Source organism: Ovis canadensis, chromosome 3 (genome assembly GCF_042477335.2).
Source record: "Ovis canadensis isolate MfBH-ARS-UI-01 breed Bighorn chromosome 3, ARS-UI_OviCan_v2, whole genome shotgun sequence".
Classification (NCBI taxonomy): Eukaryota; Metazoa; Chordata; class Mammalia; order Artiodactyla; family Bovidae; genus Ovis; species Ovis canadensis.
Genome location: NC_091247.1, coordinates 177,162,075 through 177,184,736, shown reverse-complemented (window position 1 = coordinate 177,184,736; position 22,662 = coordinate 177,162,075). Strand labels below are relative to the sequence as shown.

General features: G+C 37.4%; 1 protein-coding gene across 2 annotated transcripts in view; it reads left to right on the top strand.

Annotated features, from left to right (window-relative positions):
* Window positions 1–9,630: 9,630 nt before the first annotated feature.
* The window catches only part of WASHC3 (WASH complex subunit 3), a 56,412-nt gene continuing 43,380 nt past the window's right edge, over window positions 9,631–22,662 (top strand). Inside the window, exons 1-5 of one of the 2 annotated variants that reach the window (XM_069585174.1) lie at window positions 9,631–9,904; window positions 10,450–10,548; window positions 15,650–15,715; window positions 17,835–17,942; window positions 22,041–22,151. In XM_069585174.1, coding sequence (XP_069441275.1) covers window positions 9,854–9,904; window positions 10,450–10,548; window positions 15,650–15,715; window positions 17,835–17,942; window positions 22,041–22,151 — 435 coding nt within the window. In that variant the 5' untranslated portion in view covers window positions 9,631–9,853. The remainder of the gene's footprint in view (window positions 9,905–10,449; window positions 10,549–15,649; window positions 15,716–17,834; window positions 17,943–22,040; window positions 22,152–22,662) is intronic. The other variant, XM_069585175.1, reaches the window with a different exon arrangement.

The window sequence follows — 22,662 nt, the reverse complement described above, 5'->3', positions numbered from 1 at the left end:
CTTTCAAAATGATGGGATCATAAGTCTCATTTTATTTTTATGATTTGGCTTTTATGTTATGAGTATTTCAATGTCTCTCCCATGCCAAAAACACAAAATCGTACACCCATGCTCTCCAATTTGTTTCTTTCTTTGGTAATTTGTGACTACATATTGACACTGACCTTGAAATGTTCCTGTTGCTGTTTTAAATCTCATGTCAGTGGAGAAGAAATTGAAATCTGGTTTCCACATTTGTGTCTGGTTTTCTGTAATAGTCCAAAATCTGACATTATCCCAGAAATGCTGATTGGGAGGTTATGAGACAGTATTGTGCCCAAGACTAATTTCTGAAGAGAGAAATTTGCTCCAAATTATTCCCCATATTTTTTGTACCTCAAAAAAAAACTCAGTTTAACCCAACTTTAGACTATACCAGTAATATCCTTGGTTCTAGGCCCAAATAAAAAACTTTAAGTAAAAACGATCATGATGATGGTCCATTTCCACACATTCTTGATGAGAGCTTGCTCAGGTCCTCAGAAGCAGCATTCTGTTCCAGTATATTCTGTCAAGCTATTGTTGTGCTCAACAGCAGGGACAGGCGAGAACAACAACCTTGCTGGTTCAAAAACATTTATGTTTAACAGGCATCTGAAAAGAATTTCAAACAAGCTAACATTTGTTTCTAATTATACATCTAAAGAAATGTGCCATTTAAAACATAGGTAGAAGTTTTCTTTTGTTATTATTAATGAGGCTTTAATTTATAGCTACCATTTGTTCACTAAGCACAGTAACACAACAAAATAATTAGGATATCAGCTTTGAGGATCTCATTTCACAAAAGGAAAAACGAGCACACATTTGATGACATATCCATTACTCAGACTCAACAGAACCAATTTCTTTTGCGTGCACTGACACAGACTTCATGGGAAATCAAAAACATTGAATTGTCTTGCTGACCTACTCGGCTGTTCTTTAAACTGCATTAGTAGTTTAGTAAAAACAATTGTTGACCTTACGAGGATCCAGTTACATTTGCCTGACAATTTCTCTGGATGAGCTTATTTCTGTTTTCACTTATGCCTTTGTTATATAGCTATTTGTCTTGTTGACTCACTTGCAACAGAATACACTACCCTGGGACTTGTAACACATATAAGCTTATAAAATCCATATGAACACTGGTAAGTAAAAGTGAGGTCACCAGGTTTCTCAGCCTTTGCAAACAATTTGAATAACCAATAGACTTAAAAGATCTATGAAACAAGCATTTCTATCAGCTGCAGTTTTAGTGCTATATTGAACTGAGTGTTTCCTCCCTTTGTAATAAAAGACAGTAAATGCTGCTGATCCCTTTGCTTCTAATGGTGGTTAAACACAAAACTTTCATCTTTCTTATAAACACAGCTGTTGTCCTATCAGTAAGCCAAATCCAGACAAGATTAGACTTTGGCCAAAATTAAGGTTAATCCCTGCAACCATCTGAAGAAGAGCTTTCTAATACTGTTTTAGGGAATCTGTTTTTGAGACTGTATCAAGGAAATCAGACCCAGACAACTAACTTCCAAATAAGCCAGAGGCAACTAGTGGTAAATTAGACCACAGTGATAAAGAAGGTAGAGACTGTCTAAACAAATTTTTGGTTCATTTTTACTTAGACTATAACTGTAAGAAGTTAATTTCTTAGTTGACCTTTAAGTTTAAACCAGACCAATACAAATTATTTTTAAGTAACTTTCAATGACCTTTTCTTACTTTAATATTTCTTTGTTTAATTGCTAGTTCTTTCTTCCACTAGGACTAATGAAAACTAGGTGTTTATTTTTATTCTGTGATCTAATAGATGCTGGCAATTTGGTCTCTGGTTCCTCTGCCTTTTCTAAATCCAGCTTGTACATCTAGAGGTACTAGGTTCACATACTATTGAAGCCTAGGTGGAAGGATTTTGAGCATTACCTTGCTAGCATGTGGAAAGAGTGCAGTTGTACAATAGTTTGAACATCCATTGGCATTACTTTCTTTGGGATTGCAATGAAAACAGCTTTTCCAGTCCTGTAGTCACTCCTGAGTTTTCCAAATTTGATGGCATATTCAGTGCAGTCCTTAAACAGCATTATCTTTTAGGATTTTGCCGACATCCAGTAGATCATAGAAAAAGCAAGGAAATTCCTGAAAAACATCTATTTCTGCTTTATTGACTATGATGAAGCCTTTGACTGTGTGGATCACAACAAACTGTGGAATATTCTCAAAGAAATGAGAATACCAAACTCTTTAAAAAGCTGGCTTAAAACTCAACATTCAAAAAACTAAGATCATGGCAGCCAGTCCCATTACTTCATGGCAAATAGATGGGGAAACAATGGAAACCATGACAAACTTTATTTTCCCGGGCTCCAAAATCACTGCAGATGGTGACTGCAGCCATGATTAAAAGACGGTTGCTCCTTGGAAGAAAAGCTATGACAGACCTAGACAGCATATTAAAAAGCAGAGACATTACTTTGCCAGCAAAGGTTCGCAAAGTCAAAGCTATGGTTTTTCCAGTAGTCATGTATAGATATGAGAGACCACAAAGAAGTATGAGTGCTGAAGAATGAATGCCTTTGAACTGTAGTGTTGGAGAAGACTCTTGAGAGTCAATGAGGACTCTTGGACTGCAACGAGGTCAAACCAGACAATCCTAAAGGAAATCAATCCTGAATATTCATTGGAAGGATTGATGCTGAAGCTGAAGCTCCAGCAATTTGGCCACCTGATGCAAAGAGCTGACTCATTAGAAAAGTCCCTGATGCTGGGAAAGATTGAAGGCAGGAGAAGGGGATGACAGAGGACAAGATGGTTGGATGGCATCACCGACTCAATGGACATAAGTTTGAGCAAGCTCTGGGAGATAGTGAAGGACAGGGAAGCCTGGAGTGCTGCAGTCCATGGGGTCGCAGAGTCAGACATGACTGAGCAACTGAACAACAACAACAATACCAGACCACCTTATCTGTCTCCAGAGAAACCTATATGCAGGTCAAGAAGCAACAGTTAAAACCAGACATGAAACAACGGACTAGTTCAAAATTGGGAAAGGAGTACATCAAGGATGTATATTGTCACCCTGCTTATTTAACTTATATGCAGACTACATCATGAGAAATGCCACGCTGGATGAATCACAAGCTGGAATCAAGATTTCTGGGAAAAATAACAACAACCTCAGATATGCAGATGATATCACTCTAATGGTAGAAAGCAAAAAGGAACTAAAGAGCTTTTTGATGAGGGTGAAAAAGGAGAGTGGAAAGGGTGCCTTAAAACTGAACATTTAAAAAATGTGCCATCGGTCCCATCACTTAATGGCAAATAGAAAGGGGAAAAGTGGAAACAGTAGCAGATTTTATTTTCTTTTGCTCAAAAATCACTGTGAGTGCAGCCATAAAATTAAAAGATGCTTGTTCCTTGCAAGAAAATCTGTGACAAACCTAGACAGTGTATTAATAAGCAGAGACATCACTTTTCCAACAAAGATCCATTTAGTCAAAGCTATGGTTTATCCAGTAGTCATGTACAGATGCAAGAGTTGGACTGTAAAGAAAGCTGAGTACCGAAGAATTGATGCTTTTGAACTGTGGTGTTGGAGAAGACTCTTCAGAGTCCCTTGAACTGGAACGAGACCAAACCAGTCCATCCTAAAGGAAATCAATCCTCAATATTCACTGGAAAGACTGATGCTGGAAATGAAGCTCCAATAATTTGGCCTTCTGATGTGAAGAGCTGACTCATTAGAAAAGACCCTGATCCTGGGAAAGATTGAAGGCAGGAGGAGAAGGGAGAAACAGACGATGAGATGGTTGGATGGCATCACTAACTTGATAGACATGAGTTTGTGCAAACTCTGGGAGATGGTGAATGACAGGGAATCCTGGAGTGCTGCCATTCATGGGGTGACAAAGAGCCAGAAATGACTTAGAGACTGAACAACAACAACAGTGTTTATATATAACAGATAAAATAACTCAGATACAAAGTCACTCAGTTGTGTCCAACTCTTTGTCACCCCATGGAATAGTCCATGGAATTCTCCAGGCCAGTATACTGGAGTGGGTAGCTGTTCCCTTCTCCAGGGGATCCTCCCTACCCAAGGATTGAACCCAGGTCTCCCACAGTGCAGGTGGATTCTCTACCAGGTGAGCCACCAGGGAGGCCCATGTTTTATTATTATTGTATAATAGCTTGCCTCACTTTGGTTTCCAGCCTACCAAAAAAAGGGGGTGGGGGAGAGGATTCCATTAAGATGTAAATTCTCTGGCATTTTAGATACTTTGCTAAATGTTCTGTAGGACTGATCCTCCTGAAAGTTGGACACAAGTGCCTCAAGCTGTGTTGTGAACAGCTAACTTTGCTCCGTTCTCTCCGAATTTATATACTAAAGAGAACATTTGTGGGAGCATCCTTCACTTGAAATCTGTAGAGTTCTAATGAGATTTCCCTGGGAAAGTACAAAACCTGATCATATATACAGCTAGCTGCTTCAGAGGTCTCACCCCATCCTGGGCCTCCCCACCACAAGTACATTAACCCATGTACTTGGACCCATGGAGCAATTATGAAATTCTATCAGTGTTTTTGACCTATTCCTTTCCCTATCATTCTACCCACCTACCACAGTAACTAAGATATGTTTGCATGTATGTATAATCTTTACAAAACCCTGGGTCATTGCTTCCCAACCTATTGATCGCAAACAACTGGGAGAATATGAAAGTATTGGAAGAGTTTCTCAATCATCTTACCACTATAATAATCCTCTTCTTCCTTGGAAACTGTGAACTCCTGGGGTCCTAAGATAACATAGATGGCCCCCAAATCAAACTGCCCACATAATTCTAACAGACGTTGACCTAAAGCGTCCTGCCATTTCCCACTTCCTCCCCCAAAACGCCCATTAACAGTAGAAGGAATGAGCCTGCCAATAAGGCCTTCCCTCCAGTTCAAAGACATTGGCTTTTTGAAGATCTAATTCAGAATTCTTGAGAGGGTTAAAAAGTTCCCAGATACATCAAGGTGTGCCTGTCATCTTGATAACTATTTTGTGACCCAAGGTTTGGCTCGAGTTCAGATGAAAGCTAGAATACTTTATCCCTGCCTATGTAATATGTAAGGCAAGATTTTCTAAAGCAGGATATATTACAGGAAAATGAGCAGGACCTGGCCTAGAAAATAAAAGGAATTGAAATACTATCTTTGAATGAAAACTTGGGATTTTAAGATGGATTTCCAATATAGTTAACCCATTTCCATTTAATATTCTCACTTTAAATCCTCAACAATGTATATGTATTTATTTAGCAAATATTAAATATCAAGCCACAATAATCTGGGGCTCCTCAATATATATTTTTCTATTAAAAACAGCTTCTCATGCTATAAAATATTGTGAACCACTTTCCTAGACTAACTGGCTCATAGCCCAGTCATTTTTTAAAGGGTAATAGAAAAGGTTCTAACATCATCATTTTGAATTCTCGAAACAAGGCTACATGAAGAAATGTTGACATTGAACTTACAGAGTAGTGTTAAGTGATTTTATGAGGTTGTGATTCAAAATAACCTGACTGCTTTAAGGAGTCCAGGTGCTGAGTCACTCACTGAAACTACCAGAGGAGATTAATTAGAAGCAGCTGATAGTGGCATCATTTGCTCCCTTTTTTTTAATAAATGGAGAAGGTTATTCTGTGAAGAAGACAGGGTACTATAGAAGGTGTACAAAGCTAATGACTGAAGCCTTTCTCATTAATACCCCCACCAATGTGGAAAAGAAAAAAATCTGATTTAGGAATTCAAGATAAAAATACCTTGGTTCTATCAAAATGGTAATGGTTAGTTCTAAGAAGAGTGATTGTGGGTTACATTCTTCCTTCCTATGCTTTTTTCTTTATGTTTTCCATAAATAAATATTTCACTTTTAATAATAAATTCTTAACTTAAAAATAAGCAGATTCTGCTATCATGTGCATGGCTCTGTAATAGGTATAAGCGTATAAAGAAATGGACTCCTTGGACTGCAAGATCAAACCAGTCAATCCTAAAGGAAGACAATCCTGAATATTCATTGGAAGGACTGATGCTGAAGCTGAAGCTCCAATACTTTGGCCACGTGATGCGAATAGCTGACTCATTTGAAAAGACCTTGATGCTGGGAAAGATTGAAGGCAGGAGGAGAAGGGGATGACAGAGGATGAAATGGTTGGATGACATCACTGACTCAATGGACATGAGTTTGAGCAAACTCCAGGAGATGGTTAAGGACAGGGAATTCTGGCGTGCTGCAGTCCATGGGATCACAAAGAGTCAGACACGACTGAGCAACTGAACAACAACAACAAAGAAATTGAAACCGGCCTGTGATCTCAAGGAAATTACAAAGAGGTTAACAATACCACATGGTCACAATGTGATAGGTATCAAATGAGTGATGAAAGCAAGTTGCTCTGTGGACTAAAAGAGAAGTGACAGTTTAGAAGACACTTCGATGGGGGGCACCAGTTCTTCAGAAGTGGGGTGCAATGTTTTCAGTTCAGTTCAGTTGCTCAGTCGTGTCCGACTCTTTGCGACCCCATGAATTGCAGCACGCCAGGCCTCCCTGTCCATCACCAACTCCCAGAGTTCACTCAGACTCATATCCATTGAGTCGGTGATGCCATCCATACATCTCATCCTCTGTCGTTCCCTTCTCCTCCTGCCCCCAATCCCTCCCAGCATCAGAGTCTTTTCCAATGAGTCAATGCTTTGCATGAGGTGGCCAAAGTACTGGAGTTTCAGCTTTACCATCAGTCCTTCCAAAGAACACTCAGGACTGATCTCCTTTAGAATGGACTGGTTGGATCTCCTTGCAGTCCAAGGGCCTCTCAAGAGTCTTCTCCAACACCACAGTTCAAAAGCATCAATTCTTTGGTGCTCAGCTTTCTTCACAGTCCAACCCTCACCTCCGTACATGACTACTGGAAAAACCGTAGCCTTGACTAGACAGACCTTTGTTGGCAAAGCAATGTTTTAGGAGTTATTAAAACAGGAGGCTTAATTGAGAGTCTGGATAAGGGATGATAAGACTCTGTCTCCTAAATACCCTCCCCATGGTTTCCATAGCCAGGCAGCTACTCCTTCCCCTCTGATCACTTCTTGAGAAACTGAATAAGGCTCTAGATCCAGAAATGAGGTACCTTTCTGAAACTGTTACCTGAAAGGTGAGTGTTCTGTGTTTTCTTGGATTCTGTCATTGTCTTTTTAGCACATATTCATCACATAAACTTATATTAATTATATGTATAATTATACATAAATATATGTAACTATATATATAACACTATATTTATGTGTGTGTATATATATATATAAATTTCTGTATCCCTGAAGCTCTGACATATGTGAACTTAAAGATCCTGGGAAAGACAAGCATCTACCAGGACTAGCTAATTCCCAAAGTTAGTCAAACAATTTACTTGCAAGCACGTTTTTCATACACAAACCAACCAATCTGAGACCATTACCCCCAACCACCTCCTTATCTAAACTTTTACACCAAGCCAATATTTCCCCTGCCATAAACACCAACCAACCAATCTGAGACCATTACCCCCAACCACCTCCTTATCTAAACTTTTACACCAAGCCAATATTTCCCCTGCCATAATTTAACCCAGGGCAAGGTACAGACAAAACGGACAACTCCTGTGCCCTAAACCCACTCCAATTATTCACACCAGCCAGCCTTCACTTGCTTCTCCTGTCCTGCCTTGCCTTTCAACCACAGAAGTCACAATAAAGGATATGGAATAGGCTTTCCCCTGGCTTTTGCTTCTGTCTTCCTCCCAACCAAAATTTGGTGTTTCCCCTACAACCTGTGTGGCATCACGGGTCCCCTTCTCTTGGGAAACATAAGTAACATTCTTTCAATGGTAATTACCATTCAATCATCACTCATCAACTACATAAGTTAAAAGTCCCAGGGTACAACATAGCAAAAGGACCTCCCCCCTACTAAGCAAGTTTTCTTAATCATTAGGCTATATGCTGTTTTATTGGGCACCCCCCAACTGTAAATATATCCAGATATCTTCTCCTGAGGTAATCCACTTTTTAGGGACTACTGCCTACAAAAGCCTACAACCCAACTTTGTAGGCACAATTAAGAGAAGGAGCCTAAAACAATGGATTCTTCACTAGGTTAGGTTATATCTAGCCTAGAATGAATAAAGAGGCTAGAATTCCTTTAGTTAACCAAATCCCAAAAGATGATTGAATCCGCTTGCAATGCAGGAGACCCTGGTTCGATTCCTGGGTCAGAAGGATCCCCTGGAGAAGGCATAGGCTACCCAGTCCTATATTCTTGGGCTTCCATGGTGGCTCAATGGTAAAGAATCTGCCTGCAATGCAGAAGACCTGGGTTTGACCCCTGGGTTGGAAAGATCCACTGGAGAAGTGCATGGCAATCCACTATTCTTGCCTGGAGAATCCCCACAGACAGAGAAGCCTGGCTGGCTACAGTCTATGGGGTCACAACGAATCGGACACATCTGAGAGATCTAAGCACAGCATCACTCCTGGAGGAAGTGGGGAGCAGGGTAGGGGGTATTTAAATTTATTTTCCCACTATGCTGAACCAATACTATACTCCTCTAATTGTTCATCCTGAAGCAGAGCAGAAAGAAAAACAAAGAAATAGGAACACAGTCTTCTCATTTCCCCTACCTAAGAACTGACTCATGATAAAAGTGACTTTCTAGTTATCTGCTATGAAAACAAAGATAACTATTAAAATATTCTTAAAGACTTTTTAATTTAATGGCTATATGCAGGTGGCATTTCAAATGCCTGACTCTTCAAATCAGTATTCATTACAATTTACTTGCTTTGTCTCCAGAATTTAGTACAATAAGTGAAATCCAATGAGAGAAACTCTAGAGGAAGGATTATATATTCCACAGGATTTCTGGCAGTTGTCCAAAACTTCTAGATATTGTTTTTAACAGCCCTGGAAATTCACTTAAGTTGTGAGTGGCACTGCTGTCAGGAGCTATGGATGATTGATGAACAGTAATGATCAAGGATCCTAGGAGATGGAGAGACACTCCCACTTTTCTGTTAACTAGAAATTACATCTCATAGCATTATATTTCTTTTCTTTTTTAAAGAGCACTTAAAAAAATTTTTTTTTTGTCAATCGTCCGACTTAGGATAACGTTTCTATAGTTCTCTACTGCTGCTGCTGCTAAGTCGCTTCAGTCGTGTCCGACTCTGTGCAACCCGATAGACGGCAGCCAACCAGGCTCCCCCATCCCTGGGATTCTCCAGGCAAGAACACTGGAGTGGGTTGCCATTTCCTTCTCCAATGCATAGTTTTCTATATAGATACGTATGCTAAACCTCATTCAATCTTTGTATTCACCACAAGGCCTAGCATAGTATCTGGCACTTTTTTTTTTTAAATTAACGAATAACTTAGCTGCATATATAACACACCAGACTAAGCAGGGATAAACTCAAACAGACCCCACGGTTTACTTTTTTATTTTGGAGTGGGGGCAGACTGGAGGTAGGTAGTTAAGACTGCTAGACTACAGCCTTGCTCCACCCGACCCCGCCTTGTTTGACGTCACAATCCGGAGCTGGAACTACCATTCCCAGAATGCCGTGCGAATGGGCCGGCTCTCTGGAAGGCGCCGAGTGATTGGCGGGAGGAGGCGTTTCCTTCCGGCGTTTCCCCGGACCGGGAGGCGTGGACTAGGAGAGGCGTTCGGACGCTATTACCGCGTTGGGCGGGCCTGGCTGGGGAGGGGTTTGGGGGTGAGCCCTGAGTCCCCCGCCCGCTGAGGAGATGGATGAGGATGGGCTTCCTCTCATGGGCTCAGGCATAGACCTAACTAAGGTTTGTAAAGATGGAGTTGGATTTCGGCGACCTGGGAGGAGGATGGGGAAGGGACTCTGGGTTCCCAGAAAGACCCCACCACTCTGCCCAACCCTGGCCTGTGCGTCTTCCCCCTCTCTTGGGAGGGAGGGTTCCACAGTTCACCTTAAAAATGGGTCCTTCCCGAACCTTCTAAGGTGGGGCGGGAGTAGTTTGCCTCTCCTCTCCTTCCCTTCCCGAGTCACGAGTTCTTATGTTCAAGGGTAAGAACTCTTACTTGTTCCGACCTCTTTTATATTTGGCCCTTCCAGTTTTTCGTGTGTTTGTGTGTGTTCCCTTTACCTGCGAAAGTTCGCATCTGTGAATCCAGAACCCGTTCTCAAACTTTGCAGCCTCTGTCATTTTGGACACCCCACCCCCACAGTTTAGGAAAACAAGTTAATGACTATTCGCAGTACTTCCAGTAACTATCACACAGGAGAACGCCTCCTTATTATTAATATCAAGGTGATTTCGTGCTGTACGTTTCGGCCTGTACGGATCATGTTTATTTTTACGTAAAACAGGTGCCAGCTATTCAACAGAAAAGAACGGTGGCTTTTCTAAACCAGTTTGTGGTGCACACTGTACAGTTCCTCAACCGCTTTTCTACAGTTTGTGAGGAGGTAGGTCCTTTGATACTGGTTGAATGAGTGGCCCAATGTCACCTTGCACTTTAGAAGGTAACAAATGAGTAAAGTAAGAATTATGGTGTATGCAGTCATGTACTATGACCTCTTGTCCCCCAGTTATTGTGTTGACATAGCTTAAATCCTCTTTGATTCTATTACCGTCAGTTCCTACAGCTCATCTCTGCTGAATGAACTTTCTGGAGGCTTTGTGAAATAGTTCAGTAAGGTTTATTGTGATTAAACAACAAAAGCAGTTTCCAGATTTCACAAAAACTTTTTTTTTTAAATTTTGAAGTTTCTCTTACCCTAAGGATTGCATTTTAAATATATACTGTTTCAGTTTCTATTAAAATTATGTTACATTGCTTCATGGAAAAGATGATTGGGGAGGTAGCCTAGAAACATAACTTGGGCATCAAATATCATGATAGAAGTAAAAATACTTTCTGCAAATGAGTTTTGAATTAAGGATCAAGTAACCCAATGACCCAGGTGGCACAGTGGTAAAAGAGTCTGTCTGCCAGTGCAGGAGACATGGGCTTGATACCTGGGTAGGGAAGATCCCCTGGACTAGGAAATGGCAACCCACTCCAGTATTCTTGCCTGGGAAATCCCGTGGATAGAGGAGCCTGGTGGGCCACAGTTCATGGGGTCGCAAAGGGTCGGAAACAATAGCATGCACACACAGCCCAGTGACAGGTTAGGTACCATATCCAGGGACACCTGTCTTAACAAAAAACTAAAAGAGAGTGGGAAGGAAAATGGGAAGCATGACTTGAAATTGGTTTGAAGAAAGGAGAAAAAGAGGACAAAGAAGTGGGACAGTCATCTAAAACCAAAGGTGTTCTTGATCAGTTTTCTTTAATACTTGAGGATCATGTAAAATCTTAGGGCTCCACTTTGGGGTCATGAACTACCTGAGTGCTGAAATTACTGTTCATCATTTGAGATCCCCCACGATCCAGTCCTTGAATGAGACTGTTCATAGAGGGATGGTTGCTGCCTATAAAGTGTAGGAATATAGATGTCCTTGGGGCCATTATTCTGTGTTAAGAACAGGATACACTTATATATACTTTAATATATTAAAATCATTGTGCTCAGTCCATAGGCTAGAGAAAATTCCCACACAGATAGGACAGTATTTCTCCATAAGCTTGCAAATTCTACTTTACAAAAGTTCAGTGACCACTCAAAATTAAATACCCCTTCTGTGGGGAATCCCCGATGGCTCAGCTGAATCTGCTAGCAGTGCAGGAAACGGGAGACACAGGTTTGATCCCTAGGTGGGGAAGATCCCCTGGAGGAAGAAAATAGCAACCCACTCCAGTATTCTTGCCCAAAGTATCTCACGGACAGAGGAGCCTGATGGGCTTCAGTCCACAGGGTATCAAAGGGTCAGGTCTCTGAGAGTTGAGCCTCAAAGAATTGGACACAACTGAGCACACATACAGATAGAGTATAACAAAAACTATCTTGTTGATTGCTTATCCATTATCAAAGCGTCATGATTCATTCTTTCCTCCCTTCTGTTCCTCTCTCAACTACCCCCCTCCAACTGTTTTGACTATATCACTATTTCCTGCTGCTTCCTTGAACCCCAGAAAAAAACTTTGTTGACAAAAATTCATGAAATTTAAAAGTAGCTAATTGCCTTTTTCTCCTTAATGGATGGTAATTTAGGATTGACTGTCACTCATTTAGAATTCAGCTTGTAGCATTCATCTTGGATGTTTATGTCAATTGTAGACTTTTTACTTGGTGTGATGACAATAATATTTATTGTGTACTTATTCTGTGCTAGGCATTGTGCTAAGTGCTTTACGTGTACTTAATTATCACAGCCCAGACCTTTAAGAAAGGTCCAATTATCTCTTTTCTAGAAACACAGAAACTGAGATGTAGAAAGGCTTAAATCATTTACTTAGTCATTTATTCATGCACTCTTCATATATTTGAGGGCATAGTATTTATAGCTGCAGTAGCTACTTGCCTACATTCAAACAGCTAGAAAGTAAGAGCTGGGATTCCAATTCTGATCTGTTACCTGGTTGCAATCTTCTGTTCTGTTGCACCATCTAATTGAATAAGAGGCATGTTTATATCATTTTCAAGTGAGAGATTACACTGTCTTCTTTATAGCTATTTCAAAATTTAGTTTTTAGATTTGTGTTCTCTTCTTTACCATGCCATTTCTATTTAATAAAATGTCTTTTATATGATAAACTCCAGGGATATAATATACATATTCATACATGAAGGGCCATTTTCTCCCAAGTTAAGATCAGTTTCCAAACTGGGTTGTTGTTTGTTTATAGCAGCTATTAAACCTGTGGTCTTTGTTTAGTTAAAGCCTTAAACAAGGACCAAAACCACTCTGTTTCCCTCCAAAAAAAAAAAAAATTAAACTTCAGCTATTACTTTTTGAACTTAAAGTGAACTGGAGGGAAAAGAAAACCTGGTGGGTTTTGGTTTGTTTGGTTTTTTTTGTGAGAGGAGAGGCTCTTGGGGGTTTTTTTGTTTTAACTTTTTCACTTAATCTGCTTTGAACCAAACCCAAACAGTATCTTCAGTCACAGCTAAACTCAAATGAAAATTAAATTTGAAATCAATAGGGGTCTTTCTTCATCACTAATACTGGTTTTAGAATTCTTTGATAAAGAGAAAAGTGAAGAAGTTAGCTTTTAAAAAACTTTCTGGATACTGAACTACTTTGTAACTCTTCTAATGACTAGAACCAGGATAGGAGAAAAGTTACAAGATGGAGAAAGGAAAGCAGTTGAATCTGACCCAAGTTACAGAGTTACTCAGGGTCCGTCTCCTCTTCCCTCACAAGTCTCCAGTAAGCATTTCTATTCTGGTCCTAATCATCAAAATCTTGTGGCAGTCCACAGGGACAGGGATTACAAATTTTAAATAGGAAGTACGTGGAGAACAGCTCAAGTTCTGCGCATAGCACAGATAAGACTGAGTGGAAGTTTAACCTTATTGTAAATTTTAAAGTTAAAGGTATTCAGCAAACAGGGCAATCAGGTATATTTGACTCAGACTTGTAACATGCCTAGAATACTGGGATTTTAGTCATTTCTAAATATTGTAAAACATTTCTTTAAAAAAAAAAAACAACAACTTTAAATACAAGCAAAAGCTCTGAGAATTTTCACATGACCTAAAAAAAAAATTTAGTGCTTATCTTTTATGTCCAATTTTTAGGCCCACCATCAGACTTCACCTTAAACCAAATAAGGTTTTGCTGAAAACCCTATTTACTGCTATAACTTTTACAACTGCTTTTAAAACTTTTACAACTGCTGGATTTAAGTGTCAGATGAAGCTTAGTAAAACCATCAGTTGCTTCCCTCTCTGGCTTCTAGGACATACTCAACCCAAAATGACTTATTGTTTCTCTTTTAAAGAACCGGATCTGCAAATGGGATATTTTACAAACCTGAAGTCCCACAGTGTTTTTTTTCCCATGTTCAACTTTTAGCTCCATATTTCTTCCTCTTTTTTTTTCCACTTGAGTAAAATGCACTGCCTTGCAAATAAGTAGGTGGTGCATCAAGAACTCTTCAACTTTATCTGAAAAACTAGGAACCTTGTAAATTCCCCTGTTGTCCCAACTCAAGATATTTCAGGTTTGCTTTAAATACTTATAAAGAGGATGGATGGGAAAGTAGACATACCTTTCTGTTTCCTCTCTGCTGAAACTTTCAAAGGTGGGGACAATTACTGTTATTGATCATGTTACTTATATCCATAGTCATCTACACTTCAGAGTAGTAGTTCTCAACCAGGGAACATTTGGCAATGTCTAGAAACATTTTTCATTGTTGCAGTTGGGGAATTTTTGTGGCAATTAGTGGGTAGAGGTCAGAGATTCTGCTAACCATCCTATGGTGCACAGGATAGACCTTTACAACAAAGAATTATCCAGCCCAAAATAGAGCCGGTCAATTGAGCTCAGTCTATAGAGCCAAGACTAAGAAACCTGCTTTCTGGTGGTCTAGGAGTTTAGAAGGAAAATGCAGACGACATAAACATCATAGAAATGCGCTTTAGCAGCCCATAGATGAAACCAGGTGTATTTTGTCAAGGGACAGTGGCATTTTAGAAAGTACATATTTATGTGTATTATAACAGTAATTACATGGGAACAGACTCAAAAACATTTATTATGCTGAATAATCTTTGAAAAGCAGAGGTTCTTAATTTTGCCGTGGATCCTTTGGCAGTCTAGTGAAATGAAATTAATGTTTTTAAATGCATAAAATAAAACATATGGGATTATAAATGATATCAAGTGCATACTTTAAAATGGAGAAGAACATGGCAACCCACTCCAGTATTCTTGCCTGGAGAATCCCACAGACAGAGGAGCCTAGCAGGTTACAGTCCATGGGGTTGCAAATAGACATGACTGAGCGACTAACACACAACACATATATATGGCTAATTTAATGGTACAGAATAACTAGAGCATGGTAAGCTCTTGCTTCTGGTTTATCTTGGGTTTTAATGGTTGGTTGATTCCTTTTGTTTTTTTAGTATTCTTTTTTTTTTTTTCCTCTGTTTTAATTCTTCCCAACATTAACTACTTATCTTCCAATTTCATCTTCTTTTCAAACTTGGAAAGTTTGAATTTGGGACTAGTTGTATATATTTCTGTGTTTAAGTGATATACAAAGGCAGACCCTGCTCCTTTCTGTTTGGGGCTAGTTTTTAATCCTGTGTTCTATGAAGAATTCCTTCATTCAGCAACAAGTAATTATCAGGCTTCTGTTAAGTGTCAAGTAGTGCTCTGGTCACAAGGGGTATAACAGTGAATAAAAAACTCTGTCTTCAGAGGAGTTTACATTCTGGTCCCAGTGATTGATTGTGGCTCTGATAATGAGTTTCATAAGACTGAAAATGTAACAGCTTCTCTATGAATACAGTTTTATAAAATAACCATGAAACATCCTAATAAAGATAATTGAATACTTGAGTTTCAATTCTTACTCTTGTAAATAAGAGAGTAGTATATTAGAAAATCACAAATATTTTAACCATAGTTTTTAACTTTATCCTTTTGTTTCTACTCTTTCTTTTTCAGAAACTAGCAGACCTTTCTCTTCGAATCCAGCAAATTGAAACAACTCTCAATATTTTAGATGCAAAGGTTTGTATTTCTGAATAATTTATAGGATAAACTTGCTGTACATATATCAACTTTCTCAGTTGCATTTAACTTTAATTGTATTTAGGAATGAATTCAACTTAGCTCCTGCATCCATGATGTGGTGCAGTGCTTTCATTTGTTTAATTTATTATAATTGCAAAGGAAATAATCTTCATTATGAACCACTAACTGAGTCTGTTTAAATATACACGTGGGTCAAGGTTTCTTTCATTATTTAATCAGAAACATAATGAGTAACATGTTAACAAATTGAATGTTGTATAGTTTGCTTCATTTAATGGAAAACTCACAATTATCTTAATAGTAGTCATTGATAACACAGGAAAAAGTTCTGTAAAACTTTACATGTCTCCAGAACAAAATTTGGAGAAAATCTCAGCTATTTTCCATTTGTAAATATATTAAATGCTAGTGAGTAGTACCAGTTCTGATGTCAGATATCACAAAAGGTAACTGTCATATAAAAGCAAAAATAGAAGGTTGTTTCAGTTTGAAAGCTTGCAGGTTTTGTGTGCTTTTCTTGTATATAAAATAATGGAGATGCTAATATATTTTTGTGACTTTGTTCTTTTATCAAAAAAAATTGACCTGAAAAAATATTTATTGACTATTTATAATCCATGGGCTTGCCAAGAGTTGGACACTACTGAGTGACTGAACTGAACTGAAGGAAGTGAAATTACTAATATCTTCTAGCATAGGGATCAGAATGTCTGATTTATGCTTTTACATCTTCCTGTGGTCTTCAGCTACTGTATTTCCCTCAGAACATTTCTTTAGCTTGTAATTTAGGATATTTGGCCTTGAACATGTTCAAAATAGTTTCTTAGCAGCCATACCCACTTGAAACTATTAGGGCCATAGCCAATGTGCTAAATACTGTCATCAGTCAACAGTTTTCAATGAATATTGTTGCTTTAGATCTTATTGCCATTGTTTTTTTCATTATTCTTTATTATGAATATGTATATTATTTTAATGTTTGTGGAATTCTTAAGTTAGAGTCCACGGTCACAAGTTAAGTTGCCATGTGGACAGGTTAACCTTAATTATTTCCATGACCATAGAGTTAATTCCTCAAAGTTAGCCAAACATTTGACAGATGTGTGTCACTGATACCAGAATGAAATCAGAAAAGAATGTTTGCATGGATCTTGGAAATCCAACCTAAAATGCTTAACCACTGACATCATGCTCATTTTTTATGTATGGAAACTAACACATTGTAGTAACATAAAGTGATATTACTAAAGAAAGAAGAAAAGAATAAGCTGCATCATATGTTAACATGTGGCAAGAGTTTTCTCATTTCCCAGATTATTCAAACTTAAAATGTGCTACAGAGCACATTTTGAAGGGGAACAAAATATATTTAATCAAAATCTTTTTACAAATTTGGGATGTAAGTTTTCTTATCCCCCACTGCACAGGTGAGAAAATTGAGGCCTAGGAAAATTTGCACAGGGTTACATATGTTGTCGGAGAAGGCAGTGGCACCCCACTCCAGTACTCTTGCCTGGAAAATCCATGGACAGAGGAGCCTGGTAGGCTGCAGTCCATGGGGTTGCCAAGAGTCGGGCACGACTGAGTGACTTCACTTTCACTTTTTACTTTCATGCATTGGAGAAGGAAGTGGCAATCCACTCCAGTGTTCTTGCCTGGAGAATCTCAGGGATGGGGAAGCCTGGTGGGCTGCCATCTGTGGGGTCGCACAGAGTCGGACACGACTGAAGCGACTTAGCAGCAGCAGCAGCAACATATGTTGTGACTTAAACCTTGGCAATCTGACTCCAAAGCCCATGCTCTCATTCCTTACACTAGGATTCCTTATTAAAAAAATAATAATTCCTGAGAAAGAATGGTGACAACCTAAATTAGATTAGTGAAAAATTCTTCAAAAATGTTTTATTTGTCAATCCCTTTCACTTTTAAGTAGTTTATGGCATGGAGAATTTCAACCAAAGATGAGATTTTATGAAACCACTTCTATAGCTTTAAAACTTAAGAAAACTATTTGAAACACAACACATACTTAGAAACTTACTCTTTAAAGATCTAATATTATCCTCATATACCAACATTAATTTTCTCCTCTCAGTTATCATCTATCCCGGGCCTAGATGATGTCACATTTGAAGTATCTCCTGTAAATGTCACTAGGATCACAAATGGAACACATTCTGAAGCCACTTCAGAGCAATCACAGGTATGTAATTAAGTTCCGGGAAGCATGAGCACCTCTTCTTGGGTGAACCAGATAGACCAAATCTGCAGGTTCAAATAAAGAAGTTAAATAAAAATATAGCACTTGATTAATAATATTTTAAACTTTAAGATAAAAAATACAGTTTGAAAAAAGTTATTAGCTTTTCATTTTGTTATTCTGAACAGTTTCCTGAAGTTAATATTTTTCTTGCCTATAAAACAGAAATTTGACCTATACAGGACTAGGAATAATCTTGACTTAACTACTTTCTTCAAGTTCCCTCTGGAAATTTTTTTCTTGGTTCTTGTAAGAAATGTGTCTTTTAAATGTTTTAGTATGACATTTTCACACATGAATAAAAATAGAATAATTCAGTGACTAACCAAGTGCTCATTACCTGGATTCACCAGTTGAGATTTTGTTGCAATTGCTTCATCTGTCTTTTTTTGTCACTGAAGTGAATTCCAGGCATCATATCTTTTCACCCATGTATAATTCCCTGAGCATCTGTGAAAAGTTCTGACATTTTCTTGTATAACCACAATGCCTTCATCATATACAATATAATGAGCAATAATTCCCTGATAATATCTAACTCTTTGTTACCAAAACTCTGCTCCATGGGCCAGCAACCTACCTGAGAACTTGTTAGAAATACAGAATCTCAGGTTCCACCCCAGACCCACTGAGTCAGAATTTTCATTTTAATAAGATCCGTGTGTGATTTGAAGGCTCTTGAAATTTGAGAGGTCCTAATCTAAGAAACACCACTTGTCTCAAAAAGTGTGTTTGGGGAGTTGATTTGTTCAAATCAGCGTCCTTGTAAGGCCTGCACTCTATGTTTGGCTCTTATGTTTTAATGTTCATTTATGCACTGTAAAAATTTAAATTGTGTATTACTTTTTATTTCAAGAAATAAAAATTCTTCATTGTTTAAGAATAATTGCTAGTATATCTCAGTGAGGTATTAAAATCCAAAATAAGATAATCACTAAAATGGTGGTCTAACAAGTAATACCAAACAAACAGACTTCCTATGTATATGGAATTTTGCATTTGTACCTGGAGGTACTTTTTATGGGATATCTTTTAGATCATTATGATGTTGACTGTGATTATAATACCTCCCATGTAAAGGTTTCTGACTGTATGTGTGGTGTGTTAAGTGCTTTTTATAAATTAACTCATTTAATTCTCACAACAGCCCTATGAAGTAAATACTTTTATAAGTTCTGTTAATACTTTACAGGTATGTCAAATGAGATACACAGAGGTTAACTTGTTGAAGGTCAGACAATAAATGTAAGAACTAGAATTTTTACCCAAACAATCTGGTGTCAAGAATCCTATCTCTTATCTCCTACACTGCACTGTCTCTAGCACCTGTGTTGAATTCATAAAACATAACTCACTCCATATTCTTGCATGGAAAATTTCATGGACAGAGGAGTCTGGCGGGCTATAGTCTATGGGATCACAAAAAGTCGGCCACAACTGAGCAACTGAGCACATGTGGTCCAAGGCTCTGTGTGGGAGGAGCTATAATTTAGAAATATTGTATATTCGGTGGATGAATTAGATGACTGTTTACTTAACAGTTAGGGCTTCCCTGATAGCTCAGTTGTAAAGAATCCACCTGCAGTGCAGGAGACCCCAGTTTGATTCCTGGGTTGGGAGGATCTCCTGGAGATGGGAAAGGCTACCCACTCCAGTATTCTGGCCTAGAGATTTCCATGGACTTCTCTGGCCTAGAGAGGTCTATGGGGTTGCAAAGAGTCAGACATGACTGAATGACTTTTGCTTCACTTCGCTTTACTTAACAATTAGGTATTAGAAAATTTAACATCCATTAATTAATATAACAAATTCCATTGTGATGATCACTGGAATATATATAATATACAAAAATAAATTCAAATGTTTAGAGGAGTTTTAACTTTACAAGGTTTTATCAATTAAAGATAAACCATCCTTTTTCTAAAACAAGGCATATGTAAAAGCTATTACATGTTTCCATTCTACCTAGTAGGTATTCTTTGGTGGATACTAGCCATTATTATATTTCTAGAAATTTATAAAATGATATCTGACTTTCAGTATTAACTTTTCCAGGTGTTACTGTGCACGCCCATATATAATATGTATTTAAAACTTGTACAATTGTGTTGGTCTTGCCTATTTAAAGTCTCAAAAAATTGATTATAAGTAATCACAACTGAATATCTAAAATTCAGAATTACTTGATATTCTGGCAATTTTATTGAAAAATAGTTATTAATTCATTGGAGGATTTATGAAGTACTATTGGCTTCCTGAATTTAAAAAATATGGTAAAGTTGTGTATTGATTGGCTTAATATAACTGTTCAGTATGTTCTTAATATTGAAATCAACTCTTTATTTCTCTCCATTGTTTTTAATTGGTATATTTTATATAAAATATTTTGAAATGGACTGAAGTATTGCTTAACACAGAATTTCCATTGACATTACAGTCAACTTGCTTATCAGTTAAAAGATAATCATGAACTTTTTTTTAAGTCATCCATTCATTGCAATCTCCAATCTATATATGAGTCAAAGACCCAAGGTTTGCATTCTGATTTTTCTGCACCTTTAATTTCATGGTTCAGATCTTATCATTACTCACAGTAGAACATCTAATTGTACAGATTGAGATTAATTTCAGAATAAAATGAAGGACAGTTGAGAGATACGATAGAAGATTTAATGGGTCATACAAATAGCAAAGGTGTTTAAGACCTGATATAATTAAACCTTGTTGAGGTCTTGGTTATTAGGCTGAAGTTAAAGGCTGAGTTTTAAAATCTAGTGGTCTTATATGTAATTACCATTTGCTCCATTGTGCTATTGTATGAGTTTATTGTCCTTATTTTTTTAAAAGCATACATGGGTCTTGTTGAAATTTTTTGTTTAATTAAATGTTTTCGATGTTTTGTAATTAATGCAATGTGCAGATAAATGTGTATATGTATATACATATTTACACACACACACATATATGCAGTTTTGTACACTTGACACTGTCGTATAACTGGAGTAACCTAAAGAATTTGGGGATATTTTACTTGCTTCAGCATTTAAAAGAGATTTAATCTATATTTGAATTATCTGGGGGAAAACCTTAACATATAATTTATATTCTAATAACTATGAATACTGAAAGATATTTTTTTATTTATTTGTACTTCAACAGAGATATGCAGACATAAAATTGATATCATTCAGTTAAGGAACTACCCTTAATGCTAACATACAGTAAGTCACTGAGTGGACTTACTATAAATGTTTAAGTTGATAGAAAAATCAAGAACTATATACAGACAGTCTTGGCTTTGTACTTAAATAAAGATAGGATTCCAGTTTGGATGAGTTACCGTTTACACGGTACCATGCAAAGTTGAGAACTGCCTATATGATGAAACCATTTTTACCCAAATTCTTCATTATAAGTAGTATTTATAATCTTAACCACTCTTTGGAGAATATTAATAATTCCATAAGTAGCTGAAATATATATAAACATAATTTTGTTTGAGAAATGAGCTTCTCTTCCACAAATTCTCCAGGCCTTGCCTTTAGAGATGTTAGAATAGCCATATCCACTTAGAACAAGATTATTCAATGAATGAGAAGTATAATTGTGTAGATGGTATAGATACCTAGAAAACCAATTTTCTGTCCACTGGAGTTGAACAATTGACAAATCAAATAGCTTTACTAGCTTTATTAAAAGTTTTATTAAAATAATAGGTCCATCAATAATTCATGTTTTGTATCCATACTCAAGGGACAAGTAAAGCAGAATTTTAACTTTTAATGCCTTGAATATGTTTGCACTTTTGTGGGAACAATATAGTGTTGACATTACATGTAACTTCCTCTGCAATCTTATTTAAGTATTTGTAAATACTTGGAAACATATATCCTGTAATTAAATTATTGGTATTTAAATTTAGAATATGATTTTTTCTGATATCGTTTGCTTTAGAATAATAAAAAGAAACATCCCTTTTAAGTAACATGATGGACCCCTTTTGTGAATTGTCTAAAGATTTATACACCATGCTCTCTACAGCAGAACAGTTTACAAGACTCTGGACCACAGGAAAGTGAAGTAACACCAGAAAATATCTTAACTGTAGCCAAGGATCCAAGATATGCCAGATATCTCAAAATGGTTCAAGTGGTAAGCTGATTTGGTCTATCTTCTCTGTCTTGCAGCCTCCTTTGAAATTCTTAACCCTGGAGGTTTCATTGTTATTTTTTCAATCTGAGTAAACTGCTAAACCAAGTGACCAAGTTTTCTATCCTCTTACTTCTTTCCTATGTTTAATGAATGCCCTGATAAAGAGTAAGCAAAAGTCAAATCTTTCTAATGAAAACTGATCTCACACTTCAAATTAGTATAGTTTGATATAGATTTATGTAAACTTTTTGCCTTTCATAATCTTTGCAAATCTTGGATGTATCAGAAGAATGAAAGTGAATTATTCACTTAGTACATCACACAGCTTAATTTCCTATATTCTAACACATGGGTTTTTTGTGTATTTTTATTCTGAATTTCACCTATCAATAGTTTGGTTCACAGAAAAGAGCATAAGTTACTTGGCATATAAAGTAATGCTTTTAATATTATGACTTGAGAATGGGTAATTTTTCTAAGAAATCATCATTACATGGTATGATACAAAAAA